This window comes from Podarcis erhardii, assembly GCF_964252035.2.
Source record: "Podarcis erhardii genome assembly, chromosome: 1".
NCBI classification, from domain to species: domain Eukaryota; kingdom Metazoa; phylum Chordata; class Lepidosauria; order Squamata; family Lacertidae; genus Podarcis; species Podarcis erhardii.
This window is the reverse complement of record NC_138497.1, coordinates 81,244,476-81,269,226: the sequence shown is the minus strand read 5'-3', so window position 1 is coordinate 81,269,226 and position 24,751 is coordinate 81,244,476. Positions and strand designations below refer to the sequence as shown.

The window sequence follows — 24,751 nt, the reverse complement described above, 5'->3', positions numbered from 1 at the left end:
ATTCTTGTTGTAAGTTGTTTTGAGAATCTGGTTTCAGGGTGTCATAGAAATAGTTCCCATCCTTGAAATGTAGGAAATAATTATCCATGTGGATGATGTGCACATAGAAGTGAGGAAACTGTGACCCTTCACATATTGCTGATCTACAATTCCCATAAACCCTGACCATTGGCCATACTGACTGGGGCTGGTGGGAGTTTGAGGTAAACAACATCAGGAGGACCAAAGGTTACCCACCTCTGTTTTACATGTTAGGAAAGATCGTACAAAAACATCGTATTTTAACTTTGACGCAGAGATGTACAACTACCCAATACATATAGGTTACCCAATAAATATTGTGAGAAAGGACAATGCAAAGGAAAGTAGGAGGTCAGAGAATTTACTTGAGGTGGAAAGGGGGGGGCAAGCCCAACATCTAAAAGGTTCATCATGCATAAACTGCCTTTTGACAAATGTTAATGCAGCTCTGGGGGATAAATTATAAATAAAAAGGTAAAGGTAAAGGACCCCTGACAGTTAAGTCTAGTCGCGAACGACTCTGAGGTTGTGGCGCTCATCTCACTTTACTGGCCGAGAGAACCGACCGTATGTCCACAGACAGTTTTCCGGGTCATGTGCCCAGCATGACTAAGCTGCTTCTGATGAAACCAGAGCAGCACACAGAAACGCCGCTTACCTTCCCACTGGAGCCTATTTATCTACTTGCACTTTGACATGCTTTCGAACTGCCATGTTGGCAGGAGCTGGGACTGAACAACGGGAGCTCACCCCGTTGCGGGGATTTGAACCACCGACCTTCCGATCGGCAAGCCCTAGGCTCAGTGGAAGCATCTCCTTTTGTGGTAAGAGACACGTGATAAATAAGAGAAACGAGCAAAATAAAAATCTGAAGGGCAGGGCAATTAATTCTGATACTTCTGTGTAGTCCTAAATACATAGTAGTCTTCTATTTAGTCATGTTTTGCACAAAACAACTCCTCACCTGAGCTATTTCCCATGTGGTGCGAAACATTTTACTCATTCTGTAGAAACATACTATCTCAAGCAGTTTTCTACTCATAGCTTAGCTGTGCAATTTATGCAATCAAGTGCCCATGTGGCACATTATATAAATTTTTGATTGATTTATATATTCATCTATCTTTTATCCAAAGTAACAGACTACCCTGCCACCAATTAATTAAGTGGCTTGGATTTATTATCGTTTATCTTTGCTTATGTGCTGTTTGTGCATTCATTATTGCTTATGTGCTTCTGGCTTATTTTGGAGAGGAGAAAGCCCTTAAAACTACAGTTGTAAACTGCACTCTCTGAGGCTTACTTCTGAGTAAATTCACTGTTGATTTAATTTTTAGGACAGTAGAAAAGTAGGTGATAGGAATAAACTACTGCGACTCAAAAGAGAGATGTGGTTTATCAAGCCAGCCACTCTATATTCTTTCCCTTTTTTCCCCTTTCCCCCCCTTTTTTTTGTTTTCTCTGCAGAATGACTACTTTCAGACTACTAACATTTGAAACTCTGAAAACTGTCCCCATTTTCTATTAAGAGGAGAAGCAGACAGGAATACAGATAGCCAGAGCTCTGCTTGTTTGGAATTCTGGAAGCTGCTGTGAAAAAGCTCGACTTCTGTACATCTGAACTGGTATTCTCTCCAACATGCATTGAGTCGCTAACATTGGCTATTTGACTACACTGTAAAATTTATTACCATTAACTGACTTCTGCTACACTGCAACCATGTTACACTTTGAAATGGTTTCCTGGTCCAAAACAAAAACAACTTCTACTCTAACCAGCTTTTCTATGCTAAATAACCACCTCCTTTGTCACTCAAGGATAGATTTATTATAAAGTATTCTGGGGTTGTGTTTTTAACCTAAATAATATCCTAGGTATCTATCTGTTTCCCTTCTTAAGAGACAGTGATAGTTGACAAAGACAGACAGATATTCCTTATCTCCCAGAGAGGTTTCATAGATATATCATTGGGCATGGCACATACATCACTACAATATCCAGTAAACAGGATCTAGCAAACATTTCCCATAATTGTGGACTGGGAAATTGTTCTATATGTGCAAAGTTTGTATCATACAAACAAACATTTTTTAAAAAAAACCTTTAGCTTTACAGCTGTTGGTTTTAGGACAATAATGTTTTATTGTAGCCAACTATGCCATGAAGGCCACAGCAAATACCCATGGTGATTGCATATAAGAACCTCTGACATCAGTACACTTATTGCTGGACTGAGATGCCTATCTGAAATTAATTAAAAATAAAATAAAATGAGATGCCTATCTGAATATGAGGCAGCATGGCTGTATGAGGCATATTCCTCAATTCTAGAGATTAAATGTACCTGTCTCAAATAAATCTGTTAAGCATACTCCTCCCAGCCCTCACCTCCGCATTTGATTTCCTCTATCTTATTTTTCTTTCCTCTTTGTATTTTCATTCTTCCTCTCATTTTCTCTCTCTGTTTGTAATTCTCAGCCTAATTATCCCACACATAATCCTCCAACTCGGTGCCCCTCTCTTGCTTTCTAATACACAGGATCTTTTGTTTAATCAAAGCTACTCCATACTCTTTTCCCAAGCTGCAGTTACAATGTGCAGCCTTTTGCCTATTTGGCTACCAACACTATCCTCAAAAGTAAATACAGTGAATTCATTCCCCTTCTTAGTCTTCCTTTCTGTGGCTGAGGATGAGTGCCAAACCCAAGGCTTTGACACTGGAGAGAGAGGTTCAAATACTTCCCAAACAGGCCAGAGGGCTGGATTATATAATGACACTGCTAGTGCTGTATAGGACACTGCCAGAAAACATGACCTTTCCCAATTTTTCCGTATGAAATCAACCCTAAGAACTGAAGTAACCCTTCATGCCAAATGGTGCTAACCGAACATTTGAAAGCTCTAATCACAAAACAAAATTTGAAACACAACTGAAACCAACAAACAAATTGCAATATATATAAAATTCAAAGAAGATTAGAGGCAGACAAATAAAAACTAAATGTGGCCTCCAAAAGGTTAGGAAAAATTGTGAGACTTCACCATTCATTGGAAGCTCATTCATGTTGCAGCCTCCAAGGAGAGAGTGTGCCATAACAGGGGCACCATCACAGAGAAGGCCCCACTCCAGGTTCCCTTGCAATGGGTCATCCCTGCTGGTAGGACCACAAGCAGGATTCCCCTGATTTTATGGCTTGTGCTGGATGATATGAGAAGAAAACCCATGTCATTTTTACATCGGTGCTGGCACCTAGAAACATACAGTGCATATAGTGCAGATCCTGCAGAATAAGTGTGATGTGACATTGCACAGTGGTGTCAGTTAAGGCTCTATCTGCTACATCCTGCCCTTGTTTTAATTTTTGGATCGTCTTCAATGGTTGCCAAACCTAGAGTGCATTCCAGTGGTCTATGCAAGAGGTCATCAGAGCATGCGGCACTACGGTAAGGCTGCTTTGATCTCTATATAGCCATTACTGTCAAAAGAGTGATACCTGGAAAGAGGCACTCCGTTTTGACTGTTACGCTTCTGATTTGAGTGCCACACTTCCGTTTTCAGTGTTATGTTGAGGTCTGTCTGTTTCAGCTATTTATTTTGCGTTTTTGTTTTTGTGGCTTTTTTGTTTTGTTTTTGTGACTCTGTGGAACTGTGTGTGATCTGTGGAACAAGAGTGGCATGTTCCATGCCTGCAAGGTTCTCTTTCTCCCTCAGCTTTAAATCTGTAACACCAGAGATTCCTCTGCAAAGTTTCATAGCCTTAAACCCAACAAATCTGTCCTTGTGAGTTGCAAAGTGAAAAAGACCCTGTGGGGATCAAAATGCCTAATCAACAATTTAAAACTACACTTTTACCTCTCATAGCTTGTTTATAAGTGAGGGAAAGGTTTTTCAGTGACAACAAATGAAAGGTGATCCATGGTGAAAACATTTGTTTTACCTTCCTGGGAAAGTGGCAAAGGTCCGAATTTATGACGTCTCCCCTGCCTCCAAGGAAGACATGCATGAGGTGCTGCAATGTGACATGTATTTATGGCAAAATAGATAACATTGCTGTCACATGGAAATGGGTATGGTTGTGACAGCCTTCTGGTGGCCATGCGTTTTTAACAGAAAAAAAACAGCACCCTATCACTTTTTGTACTTGATATAAGCAACTTGACATTAAAATAAATAGGGGAAAAAACCCCTTTGTTTCACTCATGTAAGTGCAATCAGAAAACAATGTCTATAAAACCAACCTTGCTCATTTTGTTATGCAAACATACAGGAAAATATTTATGGATCCTGAACTGAAATTGCCTAAATCTTGAGTTAAGTTACCTACCTAAAGGTCTGAATAAAGAAGGGCCACCCTGCAGGATATATTTTACAAGTTGGTATTCTTGATAGACAATCCTGGGAGAACGGCCAAGATCTCCTAGTTGGGGAGATAATCTGAGGAGCAGATTGGGACTCTCTTAGGCTGAAGATAGCGGGTAGGGTTTTTTGTAAAAACTCTTCTTCGTTTTGTGTGTGTGTGTGGAATCTTTTCAGGAAGCCGGCTGTCCTGAGAAATGACAGCTTCGTTTCTTGTGCCAATTTTGGAAACAAAGATAGGCGCGTTGGCGGAAGGCGCGAAGCTTTCCTTGAGGCGCGCGCGCGCGCGCGCTCGCTCCTTGTGCCTGATGCTGCCTCGGTGGCGCCCTCGGGGCCGCCTCTGAGAAGAGACCACCTGGGCCGGCCCCGCGAGCCCCGCGCAAGCACTGCGGCGGCGGCCCGCTTCACAATATCAAGGCTTCTTCAAGTTTTAAGCTGAGGTCAGCCGGCCTTCACCTTCGAAAGATTAGCGCCAGCCAATGGCAGAGCCCCGCTTGGCCGGCGGAGAGCGGCGATTGGAGGAGGAGCTCTGCTGATTACCCTCCGGAATCCTCGTCGGTGATTCATGGAATGGGATGGAGAGGCTGAGGTTCCCCCCTGGCTGGCTGGCGCAGGGATTATTTGCGAGGGAAAAGTCCGCCGCTGCAGCCTAGGGGGCACTTCAGAGCAGGCGGCGGAGCCGGCAGAAATTGCACAAGGGCTGGCAGGCGGCAAGGCGAAGACAAAGAGCACGCGGAGGGGGCGGCGTGGGGGGGGGGGGCGGCGCAGTCGGTGAGTTAAACCGGAGCGGAGAGGCGGGGAGCCTTTCGCTTCGCAGGATCGCCAGCAAGCGCGAAGCCGAGCCGTCGAAGCAGCGCGCCGAAGCCGGTCATGGGGAAAGGCGAGGAGCAGGGCGGGATGTGCGCCGAGCGGGAGGCGCCGAGCCCCTCGTACACCTGGGAGGAGATCCAGAAGCACAACGTGCACACGGACAAGTGGCTGGTGATCGAGCGGAAAGTGTACAACATCACCCAATGGGCCAAGCGACACCCGGGGGGGCTGCGCGTGATCAGCCACTACGCCGGCGAAGATGCCACGGTAAGGGGCTCCGGCTGCCGGTGCCGCTGGCAGGGCGCAAATGGCTGCTGCCGCCCGGCTCCTGCGCCGCCGCTCACCTGCTGCTGCTGCTGCTGCTGCTTTGAAGAAGGGAGGGAACCGGCGGCGGCAGCCGCTGCAGGGCTGGCAAATCCGCAGCGCGGAGCTCGCTGCAGCCGCAGGGCTGGCAGGAACCGCCGTTTGACATGAAACGGGGACTGGATGCAAAGAGGGAATGGGGTGCCTGCAAGCTGGAAGGTTGCCGGCGGCTGGGAGGCTGCAGAAGGAGCATTGTAGCAATGCAAGAGCGGGGAGGAGAGAGGTTTGCCTGCAGGCCGGCCAAAGAGCTGCGCTCGGGTGGCTCTTTCTGCAAGGGGTTTTTCCTAGAGACTCCCCACCCCCCACGTAAGGAAAGGAGCTGGTGGCGTCCTCCCCTCGCCCGGCAGCTGCTTCTGCAGCTAATGGTTGGCTAGCCTCATTCCCCCCCCCCCCAAACCGGGCTCCTGTTTCAGTAACGGCAGCAGAGGAGGCATAGCGGCGGCGGGAAGGAGCAAAACCAGGATGCCTTTGCAAGATTAGTAGCTGCGGCTCCTGAAAGCGCAAGCTGCAGGGGAGCAGCCGGCCAGCGGAGGCTTAGCTCCGGGCAGGACGCACAGCGCGGGGAAGGTAGTCGCGTGTTAAGAACTGTGCGGCTCAAAGCAAAGGTCCGTCTCGCCCAGCATCCTGCTTCCCAAAGTGGCCAGTCAGATCATGTCTCTGAGGAGCCCACAGGCTGGACATGGGCACAAGAGTTGCAGCTCTCCCCAGCTGCTATTCCCTAGCGACTGGACTCCTGAGGCCCGCTGGTCCTGGAGGAAGTCTGTCTGTTGGTGGCCTTATTCTCCATGAATTTGTCTCTACCCTTTTTTTTTTAAGCCACGTAGTAGGGGGTCCTTCTCACATGTTGTCATAGTATTCCATAGTTTAACCATACAAGCTTTGAAGAAGCACTTTTGTCTACCCAGGTTTTGGTTTACTGGATTACGCCAGGAGAAGAAAGGTTTGGGGAAAGTGGCCAACTAGCTGCCTGTGGGAAACAAGTTGTATAAGTGTGTGTGTGTGTGTGTGAGAGAGAGAGAGAGAGAGAGAGAGAGAGAGATGAAGCGGTAGAGGGAAGACATAGCAGAGAGGAGGGCAAGCTGTGCTTCTCCTCACTTCTGACTTTAGCCCTGTCCACCACTTGCATGCGCCCCTGATCACTTTCCCTCAAGTGAATGTGGACCTCAGCTTCAAAAAGTTTGCCCTAACTGCATCCCATTATGATAATTGTATACTGCTGCGTCTATTTGACCAGACTTCCTTTATGCCCACCTTTCTATGATTGCTTTTGAAACCAAGCACCCCACTTCCTCTATCATAGCTTAGAGACCATATCTGCACATGGCATCCTCTGTGGATTTGCTTGGCATGGTCATTCCCCCTCCCATGGCCCTTTGGGCTATCACGGCCTACTGGATGCTCAGCATCTTGCTGTATCCCAGCCCTATCTGAATGACCAGAAACTTTTTTTTTTTACTCTCATTCCATTTGGGGGTATTTCATTCTGAACTGGATATTTCCCCAGCTTCTGCTGGCCTTCCCCCAGGAGCCTGCAAGCTTTTAGATACCAAGGTCCATTTATGTTCAAGAGGACCCACAGTGGGAAACAGAAAACTGAACTAGATAGGCCTTTTGTATAATAATAATAATAATAATAATAATAATAATAATAATAATAATAATAATTAATAATAATTTATTTATACCCCACCCATCTGGTTGGGCTTCCCCAGCCACTCTGGGCGGCTTCCAAGAAATATTAAAATACTGTGATACATCAAACATTAAAAGCCTCCCTAAACAGGGCTGCCTTCAGATGTCTTCTAAAAGTCTGGTAGTTGTTGTTCTCTTTGACATTTGGTGGGAGGGCATTCCACAGGGTGGGCGCCATTACCGAGAAGGCCCTCTGCCTGGTTCCCAGTGAGGGAACCGCCAGAAGGCCCTCGGTGCTGGACCTCAGTGTCCGGGTAGAACGATGGGGGTGGAGACGCTCCTTCAGATATACTGGACCGAGGCCATTTAGGGCTTTAAAGGCCAGCACCAACACTTTGAATTGTGCTCGGAAACGTACTGGGAGCCAATGTAGGTCTTTCAAGATCGGTGTTATATGGTCTCGGCGGCCACTCCCAGGCACCAGTCTAGCTGCCGCATTCTGGATTAGTTGTAGTTTCCGGGTCACCTTCAAAGGTAGCCCTTTGTAGGTGTATGAGATCTTTTTATCATTTCAACCACCTGGATATGCCCATTAAGAGAAGCAGGAAATGCAGGGAGATTGTGTGCCAGCAGGTGGGATGTAGAAGGTGATGGGACTCAGCAATGTGTTCCAGCTGCATTTTCTGCTCTGGAAACCTTTCCTCAGGTGAATGTGGTTTGTAGTTACCTGATGATGAAGGAAAGCCTCTTTGCATGTGCTCAGAGGCACTGTTTTCTACTTTCTTCTTCCATCCTATTTTGGAAACTGAGGGCAGGGGAAGTATTCTGGACCTGAGAGGCACTGAGGACAAATCTTAAATGTGTTACAGCTGGTTGTGATCACTCATGGGAAAGTGAAGCATCCTGGCAATACTCAGAGCATCATTATTGTTTTCCATCATCCCTATTGATGATACTGCTTGGGGTTGATGGGAGTCCAGCATACTTGGAGGGCTACAGGTTCCCAGCTTTATTCTCAGGCTAAGCCCCGGTATCTAAAACAGATCTTCAAAAATGAGGATGAAATCACACATTCATGTAATGCAGCAAAGTCCACTTTCAGAGGTGGCAGGTGAGTATGCCTTTTGTTCTCCACCCTTCTACACGCATGTCAGACAGCATGTGTACCAGTAACTTCTAGGAGTGTATTTGCAAACAGTTGTGTTAATCAAAAGCAGCCACAGGCTTTCACATATAGAGAAAATGTGAATCTGTATCGAGTCATGGCTCCATTAAGTCTCTCTTGTGCTTCTCCATTGGTTGTGTGTGTCTGTCATACGGGATGAACAAGAATTGTAGCCAGAACGGATGTTTTTGGCCAGGTACCTTGGCTGCATGTTTCTGGCTGTGGTTACTTCTGTCCACTGTCTATAAAGCACTCGCTGCATTTTGTGTTCTTGGGAAGAACTACATGCTTTCAACTTGTCATTCTTCAAAACACAGCCATCATGTATTAAAATCAATTGGTCCAGATGTCCTGCCAATCTGCAAGTTTTATTGTTAAATCATTTACATTGTAATTTTCATTTCCCACTCATCTCTGAACTTCCCAAACTGAAACACACAGTGATTCTATTGTCTTTGTTGTCTTAAATCACAGTGGGGTTTTTCAAAGCAACATTTAAAAAGAAGACTGAAGAGACACAATGAGCTGAAATGTCTGGATTGTGTGATTCTGTGGAGCAACGTTTTAAAAACAAATTACCTCCTTTATTTTATGTATTGTTGTGCTTCTTAGTCTCAAAGCAACTTAACAATATATATATGAAGTCAAATAAAAACCAGGAAATTTAAACACAGTGTACAATACAGAATAATTAAAATGCTCATCCAACACAATAAGGTTAAAACCTATCTCATATCAGTAAAAGGTAAGCACCACAGTAGAAGCTGGTATAACTACCAAAGGCTTAGGCAGACAAAAATGTCTTGGCCTGGCCCATTAAAACCAAGGCACCAGGCATGTTTCCCTGGGGAGAACATTCCACACAAGGAAGAACCACTACCAAAAAGGCCTGTTCTCATGAAGATTTGATGAAGATTGTTTGCTCTGAGCGGATTCATATTGGGAGAGGCAGCCTTTGCAGTATTGTGGTCCTGAGCTGCATATGGCTTGATAGGTGAAAACTAGCACTTAATTGAATTGGAAAACTCATCAGTAGCCAGTGCAGTCAGGCCAGAATCAGTGTAATGTGCTCAGACCTTCTGGACCAAGTCAGTAATCTTGCGACTGCATACTACACTAGCTGTAGTTTCCAAAGTGTCTTCAAAGGCTGCCCAGTGTAAAATGCATTGCAGTAAACTAACCTAGAGGTTACCAGATATGACAGTTTCCCAACTTGCAGAAGCAAGTTTGATGGCTCCCAGCTTTTGTCACTGGTTTAGCTGCATTGCCTTTTCATCCCTTCTAGGATTTCATGAATGCTCTTTCTCCCAAATGCTGTACATCCACTACAAAGCTATCAGTCTCATGAACCAGCACATGTGGAAGTGTTTGTACTTATGGGGGGTGGGGGGACACACAGAGCCAAATCTGTAGCATCATGTTCTTTCAAGTGTATTGTTGAAGGTGACCTTTGCTTGCTTGCTTGCCACCATAATTCTGTTTGAACTTCAGGAGTGTGGTGACAGGCCTGATCACCTTCTTTAGGATGTTGCAAGCTAGTTTTTCATTTTGGGTGAGGCAATGATGGAGACTTACGGTACCTTGTATATATACACACACAAACACACACACAGTTTGAGCAGGTAGCAAGGAAGCTGATAGTGCAAGCCCCAAAGTCACATTGAGCCCTTGAAGCTTCCGCCAGCCAGTTCCAAGACCATAGGACTGTCTCCTGTTTGGCCAGGTTCAGACTGCATAAACCCTTACTGCAAGTGTGACTTCATTCACAGTGCATTTTTGAAGCCATTTAGTGCTTCCCAAGGAGATGCCACTGTTGCTTGCCATCTGCTAGCAATGTGTTCAAGAACCTAGAAAGAGATGGATATCTGTTCAACAAAATAGCATGGCTGCTTTGCAAAGAAAATGTGGTGTGCATGCAGTATATGAGTCTGACATATAAGTCAGAAAGGCCTATGACCCCAGAATATGATCCCAATAGAGGGCTTGCCAGGTCCTTTAATCCAGTGCTAGCAAGGTACGGTTACTGGGTTGTAATGAAGACCATTAGTTGGTTCCCAGAAGGCTCAATTCTCAATTTTTCCCTAGCATTAAACAGTGCTTATCCAGTATCTTTTGTAAGGCCAATTATCTCCCTAAACACTTAGCTGTTTCTTTGGTGGGCATTGTGTGACTCAGCAGCAAGCTTCCCTGGCTCCCCCCCTCCCATCCCACAACCTTTCATTTTCCTTCCAAGCCACTGTACCATTTGTTTTGGGTATCAGAGGGGGCTGAAGTATGTGGGAAGGGTTTCTTTCCTTCGCTTTTTTCAGGTTTATACTTGTTTCAAAAGGAGGAGGAAGAAGTCCAGTGATGCTGCATCCAGTGTTTTGACAGGGAGTGGCACAAAGGGCCTGCCCACATAATGGTTGTCTACACTCCCCTTGTTTGGCTTTATATTATACAGTGCAGATAGCTCTCTCACATCTGATCCTCTTGCAGTGACAGTAGGAGTTTTGTGCTGCAGGCTGAAAATTGTGCTCCAGTACCCCCAACAACGCCCGTTCACCACATGGAAAAATTTGGTACCAATTAAAGGTGAAGCCTTCATTTCATGTAGACTCTGGAAGTTAATGAGCACACCAAAATGTTCATCGTCTGGGTGCGCCCAGCCTTAGATTATGTTGCCGCAAGGTGAATTAGCAATGCGCAACTTTAAGCAAGAGTGTTGTCTGCTGGGAATTAGGAAGGAGTTAGGGATTTTATATGGCTCTAGGGGAAGATAAGGAGTTGGAAATTTCCCTCAGTTACAAATCCTTTAGGCTTATGCACATGCTTGTTCGTTTCTTGATGACTGCAGATTCAGGTAGCAGCTTGCACACAGAGATCACATTTCTGTGTGCCTCACATTTATGCTTTAATAGCTATCCTTATCTGTATATTATTTCCTATCTTGTTTTCTCCTTTCCAGCATTTTCTAATTTATTTTCTCCTTGTCCCCTGTTCCAGTGCTTTCCCCAAGTGAATTAAGCTGCTGAAGCTAATCTTACTAATTAAGGTTTCCTTTTTTTCCATAAGCAAGGACAACAAAGGACTCATTAGAGACAATGACTTGAGTCAGACCAGTCCCTAGGAATAAAGCACCGCAAGATTATAGAATCATAGAATCATAGAGTTGGAAGAGACCACAAGGGCCATCGAGTCCAACCCCCTGCCAAGCAGGAAACACCATCAGAGTACTCCTGACATATGGTCGTCAAGCCTCTGCTTAAAGACCTCCAAAGAAGGAGACTCCACCACACTCCTTGGCAGCAAATTCCACTGTCGAACAGCTCTCACTGTCAGGAAGTTCCTCCTAATGTTTAGGTGGAATCTTTTTTCTTGTAGTTTGGAACCATTGCTCCGTGTCCGCTTCTCTGGAGCAGCAGAAAACAACCTTTCTCCCTCCTCTATGTGACATCCTTTTATATATTTGAACATGGCTATCATATCACCCCTTAACCTCCTCTTCTCCAGGCTAAACATGCCCAGCTCCCTTAGCCGTTCCTCATAAGGCATTGTTTCCAGGCCTTTGACCATTTTGGTTGCCCTCCTCTGGACACGTTCCAGTTTGTCAGTGTCCTTCTTGAACTGTGGTGCCCAGAACTGGACACAGTACTCCAGGTGAGGTCTGACCAGAGCAGAATACAGTGGCACTATTACTTCCCTTGATCTAGATGCTATACTCCTATTGATGCAGCCCAGAATTGCATTGGCTTTTTTTTTTTTTTAAGAATTTTTTATTAAGAGTTTTTTAATACAATAAACAGAGAAAAATAGCATAAGCAAAAAGCAAACAAAAAAGAAAACAAGCATAAAATTTATCATTGTATAATGACCAACTTTTCTTCATTTTTGGACTTCCTCACGCCTCTCGCTCCTACTTTCCAAATTTATAAAACTTTGATCAGCAATTTATCTCCTTATTTCCATTCTTATTGTACACATTTCCAATGTTTTGTCCCTAACTTTGAATATTTTTATCTAGATCTTAAATATCTAATTTTACCATATATTTATTCAAAGTTTATTATTCTCATAAACTTCACTCCGTCTCATAGTCCTTTCACCAACCTTTATGGTGCCCTATTATTTTCAAATCCCTCATCCTTCTTAACATTCGTGTAATTTACAGTGTTTTTGTAAATAGTCCTTGAATTTCTTCCAATCCTCTTCCACTGCTTCCTCTCCCAGGTCTCGGATTCTGCCAGTCATTTCTGCTAGCTCCATATAGTCCATCAGTTGCATCTGCCATTCTTCCAGCGTGGGCAAATCTTGAGTTTTCCAGTGTTTAGTGACAAGTATCCTTGCTGCTGTTGTTGAATACATAAAAAATGTTCGATCATTCTTTAACACCCTCTGGCCAACAACGCCCAAAAGGAAGGCCTCTGGTTTCTTAGGGAAGGTATACTTGAATACCTTTTTCAGCTCATTATATATCATTTCCCAGAAGGCCTTAACCCTGGGGCAAGTCCACCAGAGGTGAAAGAACGTTCCTTCAGTTTCCTTACATTTCCAACACTTATTGTCTGACAGGTGATATATTTTTGCAAGCTTGACAGGGGTCATGTACCACCTATATAACATTTTCATATTATTTTCTTTCAAGGCATTACATGCCGTAAATTTCATACTGGTGGTCCATAACTTTTCCCAGTCAGCAAACATGATATTATACCCAATGTCCTGTGCCCACTTTATCATAGCTGATTTAACCGTTTCATCCTGTGTATTCCACCTCAGCAGCAAGTTATACATTCTTGAAAGTATCTTACTCTTAGGTTCTAACAATTCTGTCTCCAATTTCGATTTTTCCACCTGGAATCCTAACTTTTTATCCAATTTAAAAGCCTCTTTAATCTGAGCGTAATGTAGCCAATCTCGCACTTTATCCTTTAATTTCTCCAAACTCTGCAATCTCCAATTGTCTCCATCTCTTTCTAGTATTTCCCAATATTTCAGCCATTTGACCTCCATATTGGGTCTTTTCACAGCCTTAGCTTCCATAGGTGATAGCCACCTTGGGGTCTTATTTTCTAGTAAGTCTTTATATTTTATCCAGACATTAAACACGGCTTTCCTTACAATATGGTTCTTGAAATTCTTATGATTCTTGACCTTGTCATACCACAGATATGCATGCCAACCAAAAGCATTGTTAAATCCTTCCAAGTCTAACGCATCAGTGTTTTCAAGAAGCAGCCAGTCTTTCAGCCAGCAAAAAGCTGCTGATTCATAGTACAACCTTAAGTCTGGCAGGGCAAACCCCCCTCTTTCTTTAGCATCAGTTAATATTTTAAACTTAATTCTGGGCTTTTTGCCCTGCCAGACAAATTTAGAAATATCTCTTTGCCACCTCCCGAAACACTCCATTTTGTCCACAATCTGTAAAGTTTGGAAAAGAAACAGCATCCTTGGCAATACATTCATTTTTATAGCAGCAATTCGGCCCAACAAGGAAAGTTTCAGTCTTGACCAACTTTCTAGATCTCTCTTAATTTCTGACCAGCACTTTTCATAATTGTCCTTAAATAAACTTCAGATTTTTTGCTGTTATGTTCACCTCTAGATATTTTACTTTCTTAACCACGTTTAACTCTGTCTCCTTCTGAAACCTTTCTGACTCTGAAACTGTCAAATTTTTCTCCAGTACCTTGGTTTTTTGCTTGTTTAATTTAAAACCCGCCACCCGACCAAAGTCTTGAATTAATTGTAATGCCCTTTTCGTACTAGATTCTGGCTCCTGTAGGGTCAAAACTAGGTCATCTGCGAAAGCCTTAAGTTTGTTTTGTTTCGCTCCGACCTGAATTCCTTCCACCAACCGGTCCCCTCTAATCATATTCAAGAGCACCTCCAGGACCGAAATGAATAATTGCATTGGCTTTTTTAGCTGCCGCATCACACTGTTGGCTCATGTCAAGTTTGTGGTCAACCAAGACTCCTAGATCCTTTTCACATGTACTGCTCTCAAGCCAGGTGTCACCCATCTTGTATTTGTGCCTCTTGTATTTTTTTTGCCCAAGTGCAATACTTTACATTTCTCCCTGTTAAAATTCATCTTGTTTGTTTTGGCCCAGTTCTCTAATCTGTCAAGGTCGTTTTGAAGTGTGATCCTGTCCTCTGGGGTGTTAGCCACCCCTCCCAGTTTGGTGTCATCTGCAAATTTGATCAGGATGCCCTTGAGTCCATCATCCAAGTCGTTGATAAAGATGTTGAATAAGACCGGGCCCAAGACAGAACCCTGTGGCACCCCACTAGTCACTCTTCTCCAGGATGAAGAGGAACCATTGATGAGCACCCTTTGGGTTCGGTCAGTCAGCCAGTTACAAATCCACTGAGTGGTAGCATCGTCAAGTCCGCATTTTACCAGCTTCTTTACAAGAATATCATGGGGCACCTTGTCAAATGCCTTGCTGAAATCAAGGTAGACTACATCCACTGCGTTCCCTTCATCTACCAGGCTTGTAATTCTGTCAAAAAACGAGATCAGGTTAGTCTGACACGACTTATTTTTCAGAAATCCATGCTGACTATTGGTGATCACAGTATTCCTTTCTAGGTGCTCACAGACTGTTTGCTTAATGATCTGCTCCAGAATCTTCCCTGGTATTGATGTCAGACTGACTGGGCGGTAATTATTTGGGTCCTCTCTTTTCCCCTTTTTGATAATGGACAACATTTGCCCTCCTCCAGTCTGCCGGGACTTCGCCTGTTCTCCAGGAATTCTCAAAGATGACTGCCAGTGGTTCTGAGATCACATCTGCCAGTTCTTTTAATACTCTTGGATGCAGTTCATCTGGCCCTGGAGACTTGAATACATCTAAACTAGCCAAGTATTCCTGTACTATCTCCTTAGTTATTCTGGGCTGTGTTTCCTCTGCTGAATCATTTGCTCCAAATTCTTCAGGTCGGGCATTGTTTTCTTTATCGGAGAAGACTGAGGCAAAGAAGGCATTGAGGAGTTCAGCCCTTTCTGTATCCCCTGTTTGCATTTCACCATCTTCTCCTCTGAGAGACCCCACTGTTTCTTTGTTCTTCCTTTTGCTACGAACATACCCATAAAAGCCTTTTTTGTTGCTTTTAACCTCTCTAGCAAGCCTGAGTTCATTCCTAGTTCTGCCACCCACTCACTCTTTGGCTGTGAAAATATCATCTTGCTTTCTGTTTGCTTATCTACTAATAATTATGCTGGGAGATGGAGATTTTCAATGTTATATACTATTGTGTGTTTGTGTGTGTTTGTGTGTTTGTTTTGGGAATGTGTAATCAGAAGGAATATTGTTTGATTCCTACAATAAGGCCCCGTCTGCACAATACATATAAACCAGTATCGCCACCTTAAAGTCATGGCTTCCCCTAAAACAGGCATCCCCAAACTTGGCCTTCCAGATGTTTTGGGACTACAATTCCTATCATCCCTGACCACTGCTCCTGTTAGCTAGGGGTGATGGGAGTTGTAGTCCCAAAACATCTGGAGGGCCGAGTTTGGGGATGCCTGCCCTAAAGTGTAGTTTGTTAAGGGTGCTGAGACTTGTTGGGAGACCCCAATTCCCCTCACAGAGCTACAATTCCCAGAGTTCCCTGAGAAGAGGGATCGGTTATCAAACCACTATGGGAATTTGCTCTGCACTGGCTCATCTGTAAGGATTATTGCATGTAGAAAGAAGTTTCTGGATTCTAAGGGGAAAATGATTATGAGAGATAAGGAAGAGTGGGTAACAGCTCTTTGAACAGCAGTTGTGTATTTCTTCATTCTAGGATGCATTTAAGGCCTTTCACCCTGATCCTGTGTTTGTGAGAAAGTTTCTTAAGCCATTATTGATTGGAGAACTTGCCCCAGGAGAACCCAGCCAAGACAGAGGCCAGAACGTGAGTAAGAGCAATTTTTCCTATATGTTCAGTGAATATTTGAAGGACGGCACTGAGCTGTTTGCAGAAGGGCTTTCAAACAGCCCTCTGGTTTTCAGAGGTTCAAGGAGCAGTGCTGGGAGGGAGAAGTGCTTTTCATAACCATGGTTTCAATGGAAACCACTTTCCCCTCTTGGAGCAATGTTCCCGCCACCCATCAACTGATGGACGATGAAAGTGTGTCTAGCTCCAGCAAAGGAGCGAACAGGAGTTCCCCTTAAAGTGCCCATTGTTCCTTTAAGGCTCTGTCCTTACTTGCCTCACACCTAATGTCATATATTATGTCAAGTGCCAAAGCAACCTTGCGACCCAAATAGGGATGCCTAGCAGACTAAGTTTGGCCCACAGGCCGGAGGGTCTGCACCCCTGATCTAGAGTCAGTTTTCCTTTTTGTGTTTTACTCTACATTAGTATCTCTCATGAGCTAGTTCTGTAAAGTGTGTCACAATATTTGAAGTGGTGCTTTGGAGGACAAACAATCACTGGAGAATGAAGAATTGCACTGAGTGTCGGAAGGGGAGTATCTTACAGACAATCCAGCCTATCCCATGCAAATCTGTTTAAAAGCTGAAATTATTTATCCCATGGGAGAAACTTGGCGAAGATGAATTAGTAGGGCTGCCATTTGCTTTTTGAAATATTATAACCCTAGCCTGGCTTCTGCAAAGTGCAGTCCTACCTCACAAGCTCTGGGAGTTCTTTGTATGTGGATAGGCATGAACCAGTGACAGTGGCATGCGCTTGGAGGCTGCAGGCACAAATTCGAATTTTTCCTGCAAAGTAATCTACCTTGAGACTGCACAGATATACTGATCAGAGTTTAAACTAGTCTGTGGATACCCAAGAAAGAAAACAGGATAACAGTAGAAAACACAGAAAATATCAGCACAGTGATTATGCCGTAACGCCAGATTCAGGGTTTCTGTGTAGACATTTCTATAGGGTCACAAAATACATTATAGGATTGAGGTGTCAAAGAAAGCATAGAACATTGATTCACCTGAGGATTAAATACTACCATCCAGAACTGTATCAAGGGTTGTAATACGGTGGATATTTGACACTGTAGGCCAATAGGAAGAACTGATACTGCAAGACTTCTTGGGTTTCAGCTTGCCTTTGCTTTATTTGAACTGAGGTACTATGCCCCTGGAGTCTACTGCTACCTCCTTTTGCTGTATGTGCAAAAAAAAAAAAAAAAAAAAAAAAGGTTTTAGGGAAGGTGGAATATTTAGTAAACTTCAGGTTTAGAGGTTTCCCTTTTCTCAAATGCGCTTAGGATAATGTAAGTCCAACCCACCAACATTGACTTTGCTTAATAAATGCTGTATCTTAGAATCCTCCAAAAATAACTAGAAGAATGATTTGATGGAAAATTATGACGATAATTCCACCACCACCCAAGGTCACACAGGCTGTAAAAAAAAGAAAAGAAAAAAAAGGAATGGTAAAGAATAAAGCATGAGGCGGACACAAGTTTGCAATTAACTTTCCATTTGAAAGCCATCCCTAGCTATTAGATGAGCTGTTTTGTTAGATGCCTTAATGAGGAACGGGGGAGGGACACATCTCCAGAGACATGTGGCTTCAGGGGTGCTTCTGGCTGCCTTTAATGTGCAGATATTTATTATTTATTTATTAAGCTTATTAGTCGCTAGTCACCCTAAGGTCTCCAAGCGACTTAACATTAAACAAAAATATATGCAAATGCCATACAATTGAGGGGGGGGGTGTTGTGATAAAGATAAATGTAGTCCTGAAGAAAGCAGGCTGCAAGAAACAAGCAGGGAGAGAGAAGCGGGGGGCGGGGGACACTATTAGAAAATAAAAAGGGAAACACCAGAATATGGGAAGGCTGGAGGGAGACGACATACGAAGACGAGAGACAGGAAAAGGAGCCCGCTGGAAATAAACTTGTGACTTTTACACACACACACACAGAGAGAGAGAGCGCGAGAGCTTGAGAGAAAGATTAGCTGAGTTGCTGTTATGTCACAGAATCAATATTCTGAAGAAAAACCTCACACAAGGCCTAGGTATAGAAGAGGAGGCAGGGAGGAGCAGGGGGAGTGTTGCAAAGAAACGAAGAGTCCTGAATGTAAATTTACCAACATAAAATGTCCAGAGAATTTTCATGGGCCTGTAAGGAGCCTGTTCCCAGTACAACTGGCCACATAACCAAACCAGTCGTCCATATATATTCCAAATGGATAGGAAACCAGCCATGCGTGGATCTCTCATAATCTGAAATTTTGAGCTCTGGCCTGGAGGGCAGCTTTGCAAACAGGATCCACAGATGCCTTTCCCATCGGGCCTCACGTCGCTGTGTCACTCAGGATCCCTCAAATCCCAAACGCTCCGGCTATCAATTATTCAGGCACTTCGTCCCACTTGGCTGATTGCAAAAGGAAGCCCTTTCTGCCGCCTCTCGTTCTTGGATGGCTGCATTGATGACAGCCAGCCAGTGTCTAAACATTAACCTGCAGGTGCCTCGTGAGCTGCTTTCCCTCAGGAACACCACTCTGCAGAGCTCAGGGCTTCCTATGCCAAAGGGAATAGCGGTTCAGACTACATTTCAGCAGGCAGCAGGGTTCCTAGAAAGCTTATCAGAGACTCTTCCATGAGGAGTTCAGTACTGTAATGGCAGACCAGATTTTGTAAAAGAAATCTTGACCTCCCTTAGCAAGGTGGAAAGCAGAAGACCAGATTTTTTTCAATGAATCCAGGGACACCTTTCAACTTCAATGGAATTTGTCAGGGGACTGATTTGTAAATGCGGGGACCGTCCCTGGGAAACGGGGACGTCTGGTAACCTTACTCTAGGGTACATTCACAGTCAGTGCGGTGCAGTGACAAACCCTGAGAGTCTTGGATGATTTTCGCTGCAAACAGGCTGTGCTGTTCCAAAATATATTCCCGCAGAAAGGGGTATTTTGGAAAACAAATTGGGGCTGCAGGCATGGGCAGTTGGAAAACGGTTGAGTTTTATGCTGCAGTATTGCCACAGTTTTGCGGAACTGAGTTTGCATAACTGTCTACAGACTCCTCCTCTCCCCTCCGCTTCGCCCCAGTTTCCTTAGGAAACTTCAGCATTGTACCCTTGCCAAGGTTATAATGGCCCTTTCTTGTGTAGTTTTTGGGTTATTATTGTTTTTTAAAGGAGGGGGAAATAGACAAAATAAATTGGGGTGGGTGTGTGGAAATGGCAGGCACTTCCTTCACTCATGGATGGGCTTTTCTGGATGTTTGTGTGTGGGAGGGTCTGTTTTGTGTTCTTTCTCATCGAGAGAGATGCATTTGTACAGAGAGGGAGAGCCATCTTGCTGTTGCCAAAAATGCTGGCATATAATTTTCTTTTACATAATGTGCAATCCAGAAAAAAATAGTGTGCCTTAGTCCCTTTGGTATCAAGAGGACCTCTTTTAATATCCTTTCTTTCTACTTTGCAGTCTCAATTGGTGGAAGATTTCCGTGCCCTGAGGAAGACAGCAGAAGACATGAACTTATTCCAAGCGGATCCTGTGTTTTTTTCTCTTTACTTGGGTCATATCCTTGTGATGGAGGCTCTGGCTTGGCTTATGGTTTCATATTGTGGTACTAACTGGATTACAACCTTCCTCCTTGCTATCATCCTTGCAGTTTCCCAGGTGAAACTTTGTTCTATGGATATTGAATGGGCAGTCACCTGCCTCCTAGTTCATCCATGCCTTGAAAGTTGCATACTGTCACTGCTTCAAAAAGGCACTGAAGATAGCATGAAACAACTTGTAACTTAATAATTGCCAATCGTTACCAGAAGGGTGGGCCATCTTTAATACTGTGTTGTGTTTCATTCCCTATTACAATATTATAATACAACTGAATCAAATACCCTCAAAAAATAAACCTACAATTTGTATTGTAATGAAACACAGTATGTAAGAAATAAAATAAGCAATAAAAGAACAATTTAAAAAACCATACAGCATCTAACACAGCACATTACACTTGCTAGAACAGGCAGGGAAATCGTTAAGTCGTCCACAAAGTCCTGCAACAATTTTCAAGTGGTTCAGGGTGGGGAGAAGTTTGGGAACCATTGATGTAAAGGAAACTGAAGAGAAAGCACTTATAGTTAGGTTTTGATATAAAGTTTCTCTTAGGGGTGCCTTTTCTCTCTCTCATGATCATTCTCTTTCCTCCCAAGGCCCAGGCTGGATGGCTACAGCATGACTTTGGACACCTCTCTGTGTTTAAGAAGTCTACATGGAACCACTTAGTTCATAAGTTTGTGATTGGTCACTTGAAGGTAAGGTCATTTCCCATTGAGGAAATAACTGCAGTCAGAAATGATGGGGTTAAGGTCGCCATCTTTCTCCTGGCAGGACTGTGTCTTTAAAAACCTCTGAACTGACAAAGATCCCAAGTATCATGCATTCCCCATCACTGGGAAGTGCTGTGCCTGTTGGATTTCTGCCTGTCATGCAGCTTTTCAGGGAGCAGGACAAAAAGAGCACAGTCTTAGCTGGAAACCAGTTTACTTCACTCTTCCAAGTGATAAAAAACAGTAAATTCTAGCTGTTGTGTCTGATTGCTTTAGCAAGGAATAAGCTGAAATGAATCTATTCTAGATGAACAGGTTGTTGTGCCCACAGAGGGATATAGCTTGTGAACTGACATAAATGTGTCTCAAGCAATATATATAAAAAATCCCTTCAAAATCTGAACCATTAGCCACAGTCAAACTTGTATGACTATATTATTCCCTTTAAGTTTGTTAAGGAATCCTGATGGAGAATGGTAGAATAACTAAAGGAACAAGACAAGGCTACCCATTGTCACCTTTGTTGTTTATACAGTGGTGCCTCGCAAGATGAAAATAATCCGTTCCGCGAGTCTCTTCGTCTAGCGGTTTTTTCGTCTTGCGAAGCATCCCTATTAGCGGCTTAGCGGATTAGCACTATTAGCGGCTTAGCGGCTATTAGCGGCTTAGCGGCTTAGAAAAGGGGGGGGAGGGAAAAAACTCGCAAGACTCGCAGGACGTTTTCGTCTTGCGAAGCAAGCCCATAGGGAAATTCATCTTGCGAAGCGCCTCGAAAAACGGAAAACCCTTTCGTCTAGCGGGTTTTTCGTCTTGCGAGGCATTCATCTTGCGGGGCACCACTGTAATAGTTTTGGAAGTATTGGTGCAAAGAATAAGATGTAATCAAGATATTAAAGGTATAAGAGTGGGACAGAGACAATATAAATTAAAAGCATTTGCAGACGACGTGGTGATATCTGTAGAAGATCCAATAGAGTCAATCCCGAAAGTATTACAAGAGATTTTTAAAAAATTGACGAGGTAGCAGGTTTTATGGTTAATAAAGATAAAACCAAACTTTTTACAAATAAACTGTAAGCAGATAAGAACACTGGCAGTATTATTGTAATAACTTGCAGTTTTATAAGAGTATACATGTAAAGTAGATGAATAAATTAGCAAATTAAGTTAATTTGGATATGCAGAAAATATTAAAAATAAATCTAAGGAACTGCAGAAAGAGGGGGAAGGAAGTCATGTTTTGAAATATTAAAATGATTGTAAAATTATTTAAATGTATAAAATTGAAAAAAATAATGGAATCAGTGTGTGGACATTCAGGATCAAAGCATGTCTCACCTGTTTTACCACAAAGTGCGGGATTTTATAAATTCAGAACTCAGAAGCTGGAAGATCTGAGTCCAAGAGATTTGACAATAAATACAATGAGTTTAGAGGCTCAAGAGCTCAGGATGAGGAAATCAGTTCTTGCAAGAATCCATTAATAGGCTGAAGAGCTATGGCAGAAGATAAGGATCGAGCCAATAATAGTTACCACCTTTTTAACCAACAGAGGGCCTGCCCCTGAAAGGCAGAAATTCAACAGATCTAGCCAGCCAATCACAGCTAAGAACCACCAACTTGAAATACTCCAGGAAAATCAGTAGTATGTCACCTAGGACTGTCAACTCCGCACCCCCCCCCAGCTCCTGTGCCTTTAGCAGCAACCTGACACACAGATGGAAAGCAGATTAAGCTTTTCCTGGTGTGGAGATAAAGTGTCAGGAAAAGCTTTGTTGCTGCAGTTACCAGGCAACTGTTAAAGATACAGAGCAGCAAGACTAGCATCACCTGGAATGGACATTCATGGCCATTCTTTTGAGTGACTCCTTTCAGATTATCATTCAAGATCACAAACCATGGAGCAGTAAGGAATGCTGGCTGGAGCAGTTTATCCTTGCCACATAAAACCCAGATAAGGCTTTAGGGACTGGCTAGCTAATTTCTCGATAATGCCCACATTGTTTGCCCCAAGCTATAGGCTTCCTTGCTTTCCTCTGGGGACCTCCAGGGTCTATGAATAGGGTGTTGTACTTGCTTTCCATAAACATGGCCTGGGGCTGGAATTGAAAGCTTCTTTGTGAGCAAAGGCTTTCTGTCTGTCCTGAGTTTTTGGAAATGATCTGGAGCAGCCCCAACAGCCAGCTTGCCTACCAGGCCAGTGATGAGCAGCCAGCTGGCCTTCTGGTCCGCCGCTTTAAATTGGTACTCAAACCTCAAGAGGAAAAAGGAGCTAAGAGTTCGAGGGAGCCAAACTGACTATTGTACCTAGTTCCCAGCCCCTTTCATTATTATAATATTGCATGGCATCTTTTTGTGTACACGAATGCATTGAAAAAGCAGAGTTCCCCATGTACCGTGCAAATCTTTTCTTCCTGCAGGGCGCCTCAGCAAACTGGTGGAATCACCGTCACTTCCAGCACCATGCGAAACCAAACATCTTCAAGAAGGATCCGGACGTGAACATGGTGCACCTCTTTGTCCTGGGAGACACGCAGCCTGTCGAGGTAAGAAGAGGGGGTGTGAAATCAAGTTGCATTTACACTGAAGCTCTTTGTTTCCAAAAGTTGGGAACCCACTTCGCATGTTTGTGGGGGGACGGGAACCCAGCGCAGTTATGTGGCACCTCAGTGACTAGCAAACAAGAGGGGCAAAACTCTTTCACAGGCCAGTTTATATGGACTTTGTGACTGGTCAAGTTTTGTAGGGAAAAACTGTCTAATCCGTGGCTTAATACTGACCCTACCAGTTTTAGGACTCTGAATTTCATACCAGTTGGATATGAATTAAATGCTATGGGTTGTATCAAACAAAGCTGTCTCATTAGTGCGAAGACTTCCACCTATGCAATGGGACTTCCTCTCCCTTTCCTCTCCTTGTAAGTCTCTTGCCCGCCCCCATTGGCTCTGGAGGATTGGGGGCAAGCAAGGAGAGAGGAGGGGGAGGAAGTCCTGTTGCATAGTGGAACCCCTTGTGCTAATAATGGGATGACTTCATTAGGCACAACCTTGGATTTGGATGACAGAGCCAATGACTCGGAGACTATCCACAAACAACAATAACAACAGAATGGTTTTATTATTATATTAGTTATAGGCTGCTTTTCAGGGCTAGCCCGCCCAAGGCAGATCACAACACGTTAAGACACAAATTATTAAAACCATAAAATCATAATCTACAGCACAGCACATCTGAAAACATGATGTTTGGCACAGCATCACCAGAATAAAACCTATCTTCACCCAAAAGCTGACCGGGGGGGGGGGGGAGTCTTTAGAGTTCTCCTAAAAACCAGTCACATCTCATGTTGAAGGCAGTTTCATTCATGTATGGAACTGGCCATCTGGTGCTACTGTGAGGCCATCCTTGCTACTATCATACTTTCATGTGATAGCAAAGCTGGCTTCTCTACATGGCTGGTTTGCAGAAGACTCACCTAGAATGAAGCTGCACTAATAAAATAATAATAATATTTATTTATTTATTTATACATACATACATACATACCCCACCCATCTGGCTGGGTTTCCCCAGCCACTCTAGGCAGCTTCCAACAGAATAATAATAATAATAATAATAATAATAATAATAATAATAATATGATAAAACATCAAACATTAAAAACTTCCCTAAACAGGGAAAGCTCACTGCCTGCTTTGAGGACTGGATCTTGCCAATATTGTCTACACTGACTGGCAGTTGCTGTTCAAGATTTCAGATGGGGGATATTCCCAGCCCTGCCTGGAGATGCTGGGGGTTGAAACAGGGACCTCCTGCATTCAAGGCCAGATGCTCCCCCACTCTTAGATGTGCACTTATCCTCAGCTAAAGATGTGACTTGCAAGAGCACACCTGCACCTTTAATATGAGAACCACCTCTAAGAAAACAGGAAATAGACCTCCTATAGGTGGGAAAGAAAAGGGGGCAATAAGATGTTATTCTATGATACATTTTTTTTGATAATGTTGGGGCGCTGCAGCTGTATGTTATCCTTTTGATGGGTTGTTTTCTTGGAACACAAGTTTGCTCTGGTTCAGAAGTGCAAAGAATGGTCTTCAGCCAATAATAACCAGAAATAAACATAGTTTTCAGCGGAGCTCTGCAAAATGGTTGTCACAGCAACCGTCTGTGTGCTG

General features: G+C 43.7%; 1 protein-coding gene across 1 annotated transcript in view; it reads left to right on the top strand.

Annotated features, from left to right (window-relative positions):
* Positions 1-4,738: 4,738 nt before the first annotated feature.
* LOC309327905 (acyl-CoA 6-desaturase-like) overlaps positions 4,739-24,751 on the top strand; it is a 31,904-nt gene continuing 11,891 nt past the window's right edge. Inside the window, exons 1-5 of the mRNA XM_081837530.1 lie at positions 4,739-5,456; positions 16,123-16,233; positions 19,722-19,919; positions 20,459-20,560; positions 22,996-23,121. Coding sequence (XP_081693656.1) covers positions 5,250-5,456; positions 16,123-16,233; positions 19,722-19,919; positions 20,459-20,560; positions 22,996-23,121 — 744 coding nt within the window. The 5' untranslated portion in view covers positions 4,739-5,249. The remainder of the gene's footprint in view (positions 5,457-16,122; positions 16,234-19,721; positions 19,920-20,458; positions 20,561-22,995; positions 23,122-24,751) is intronic.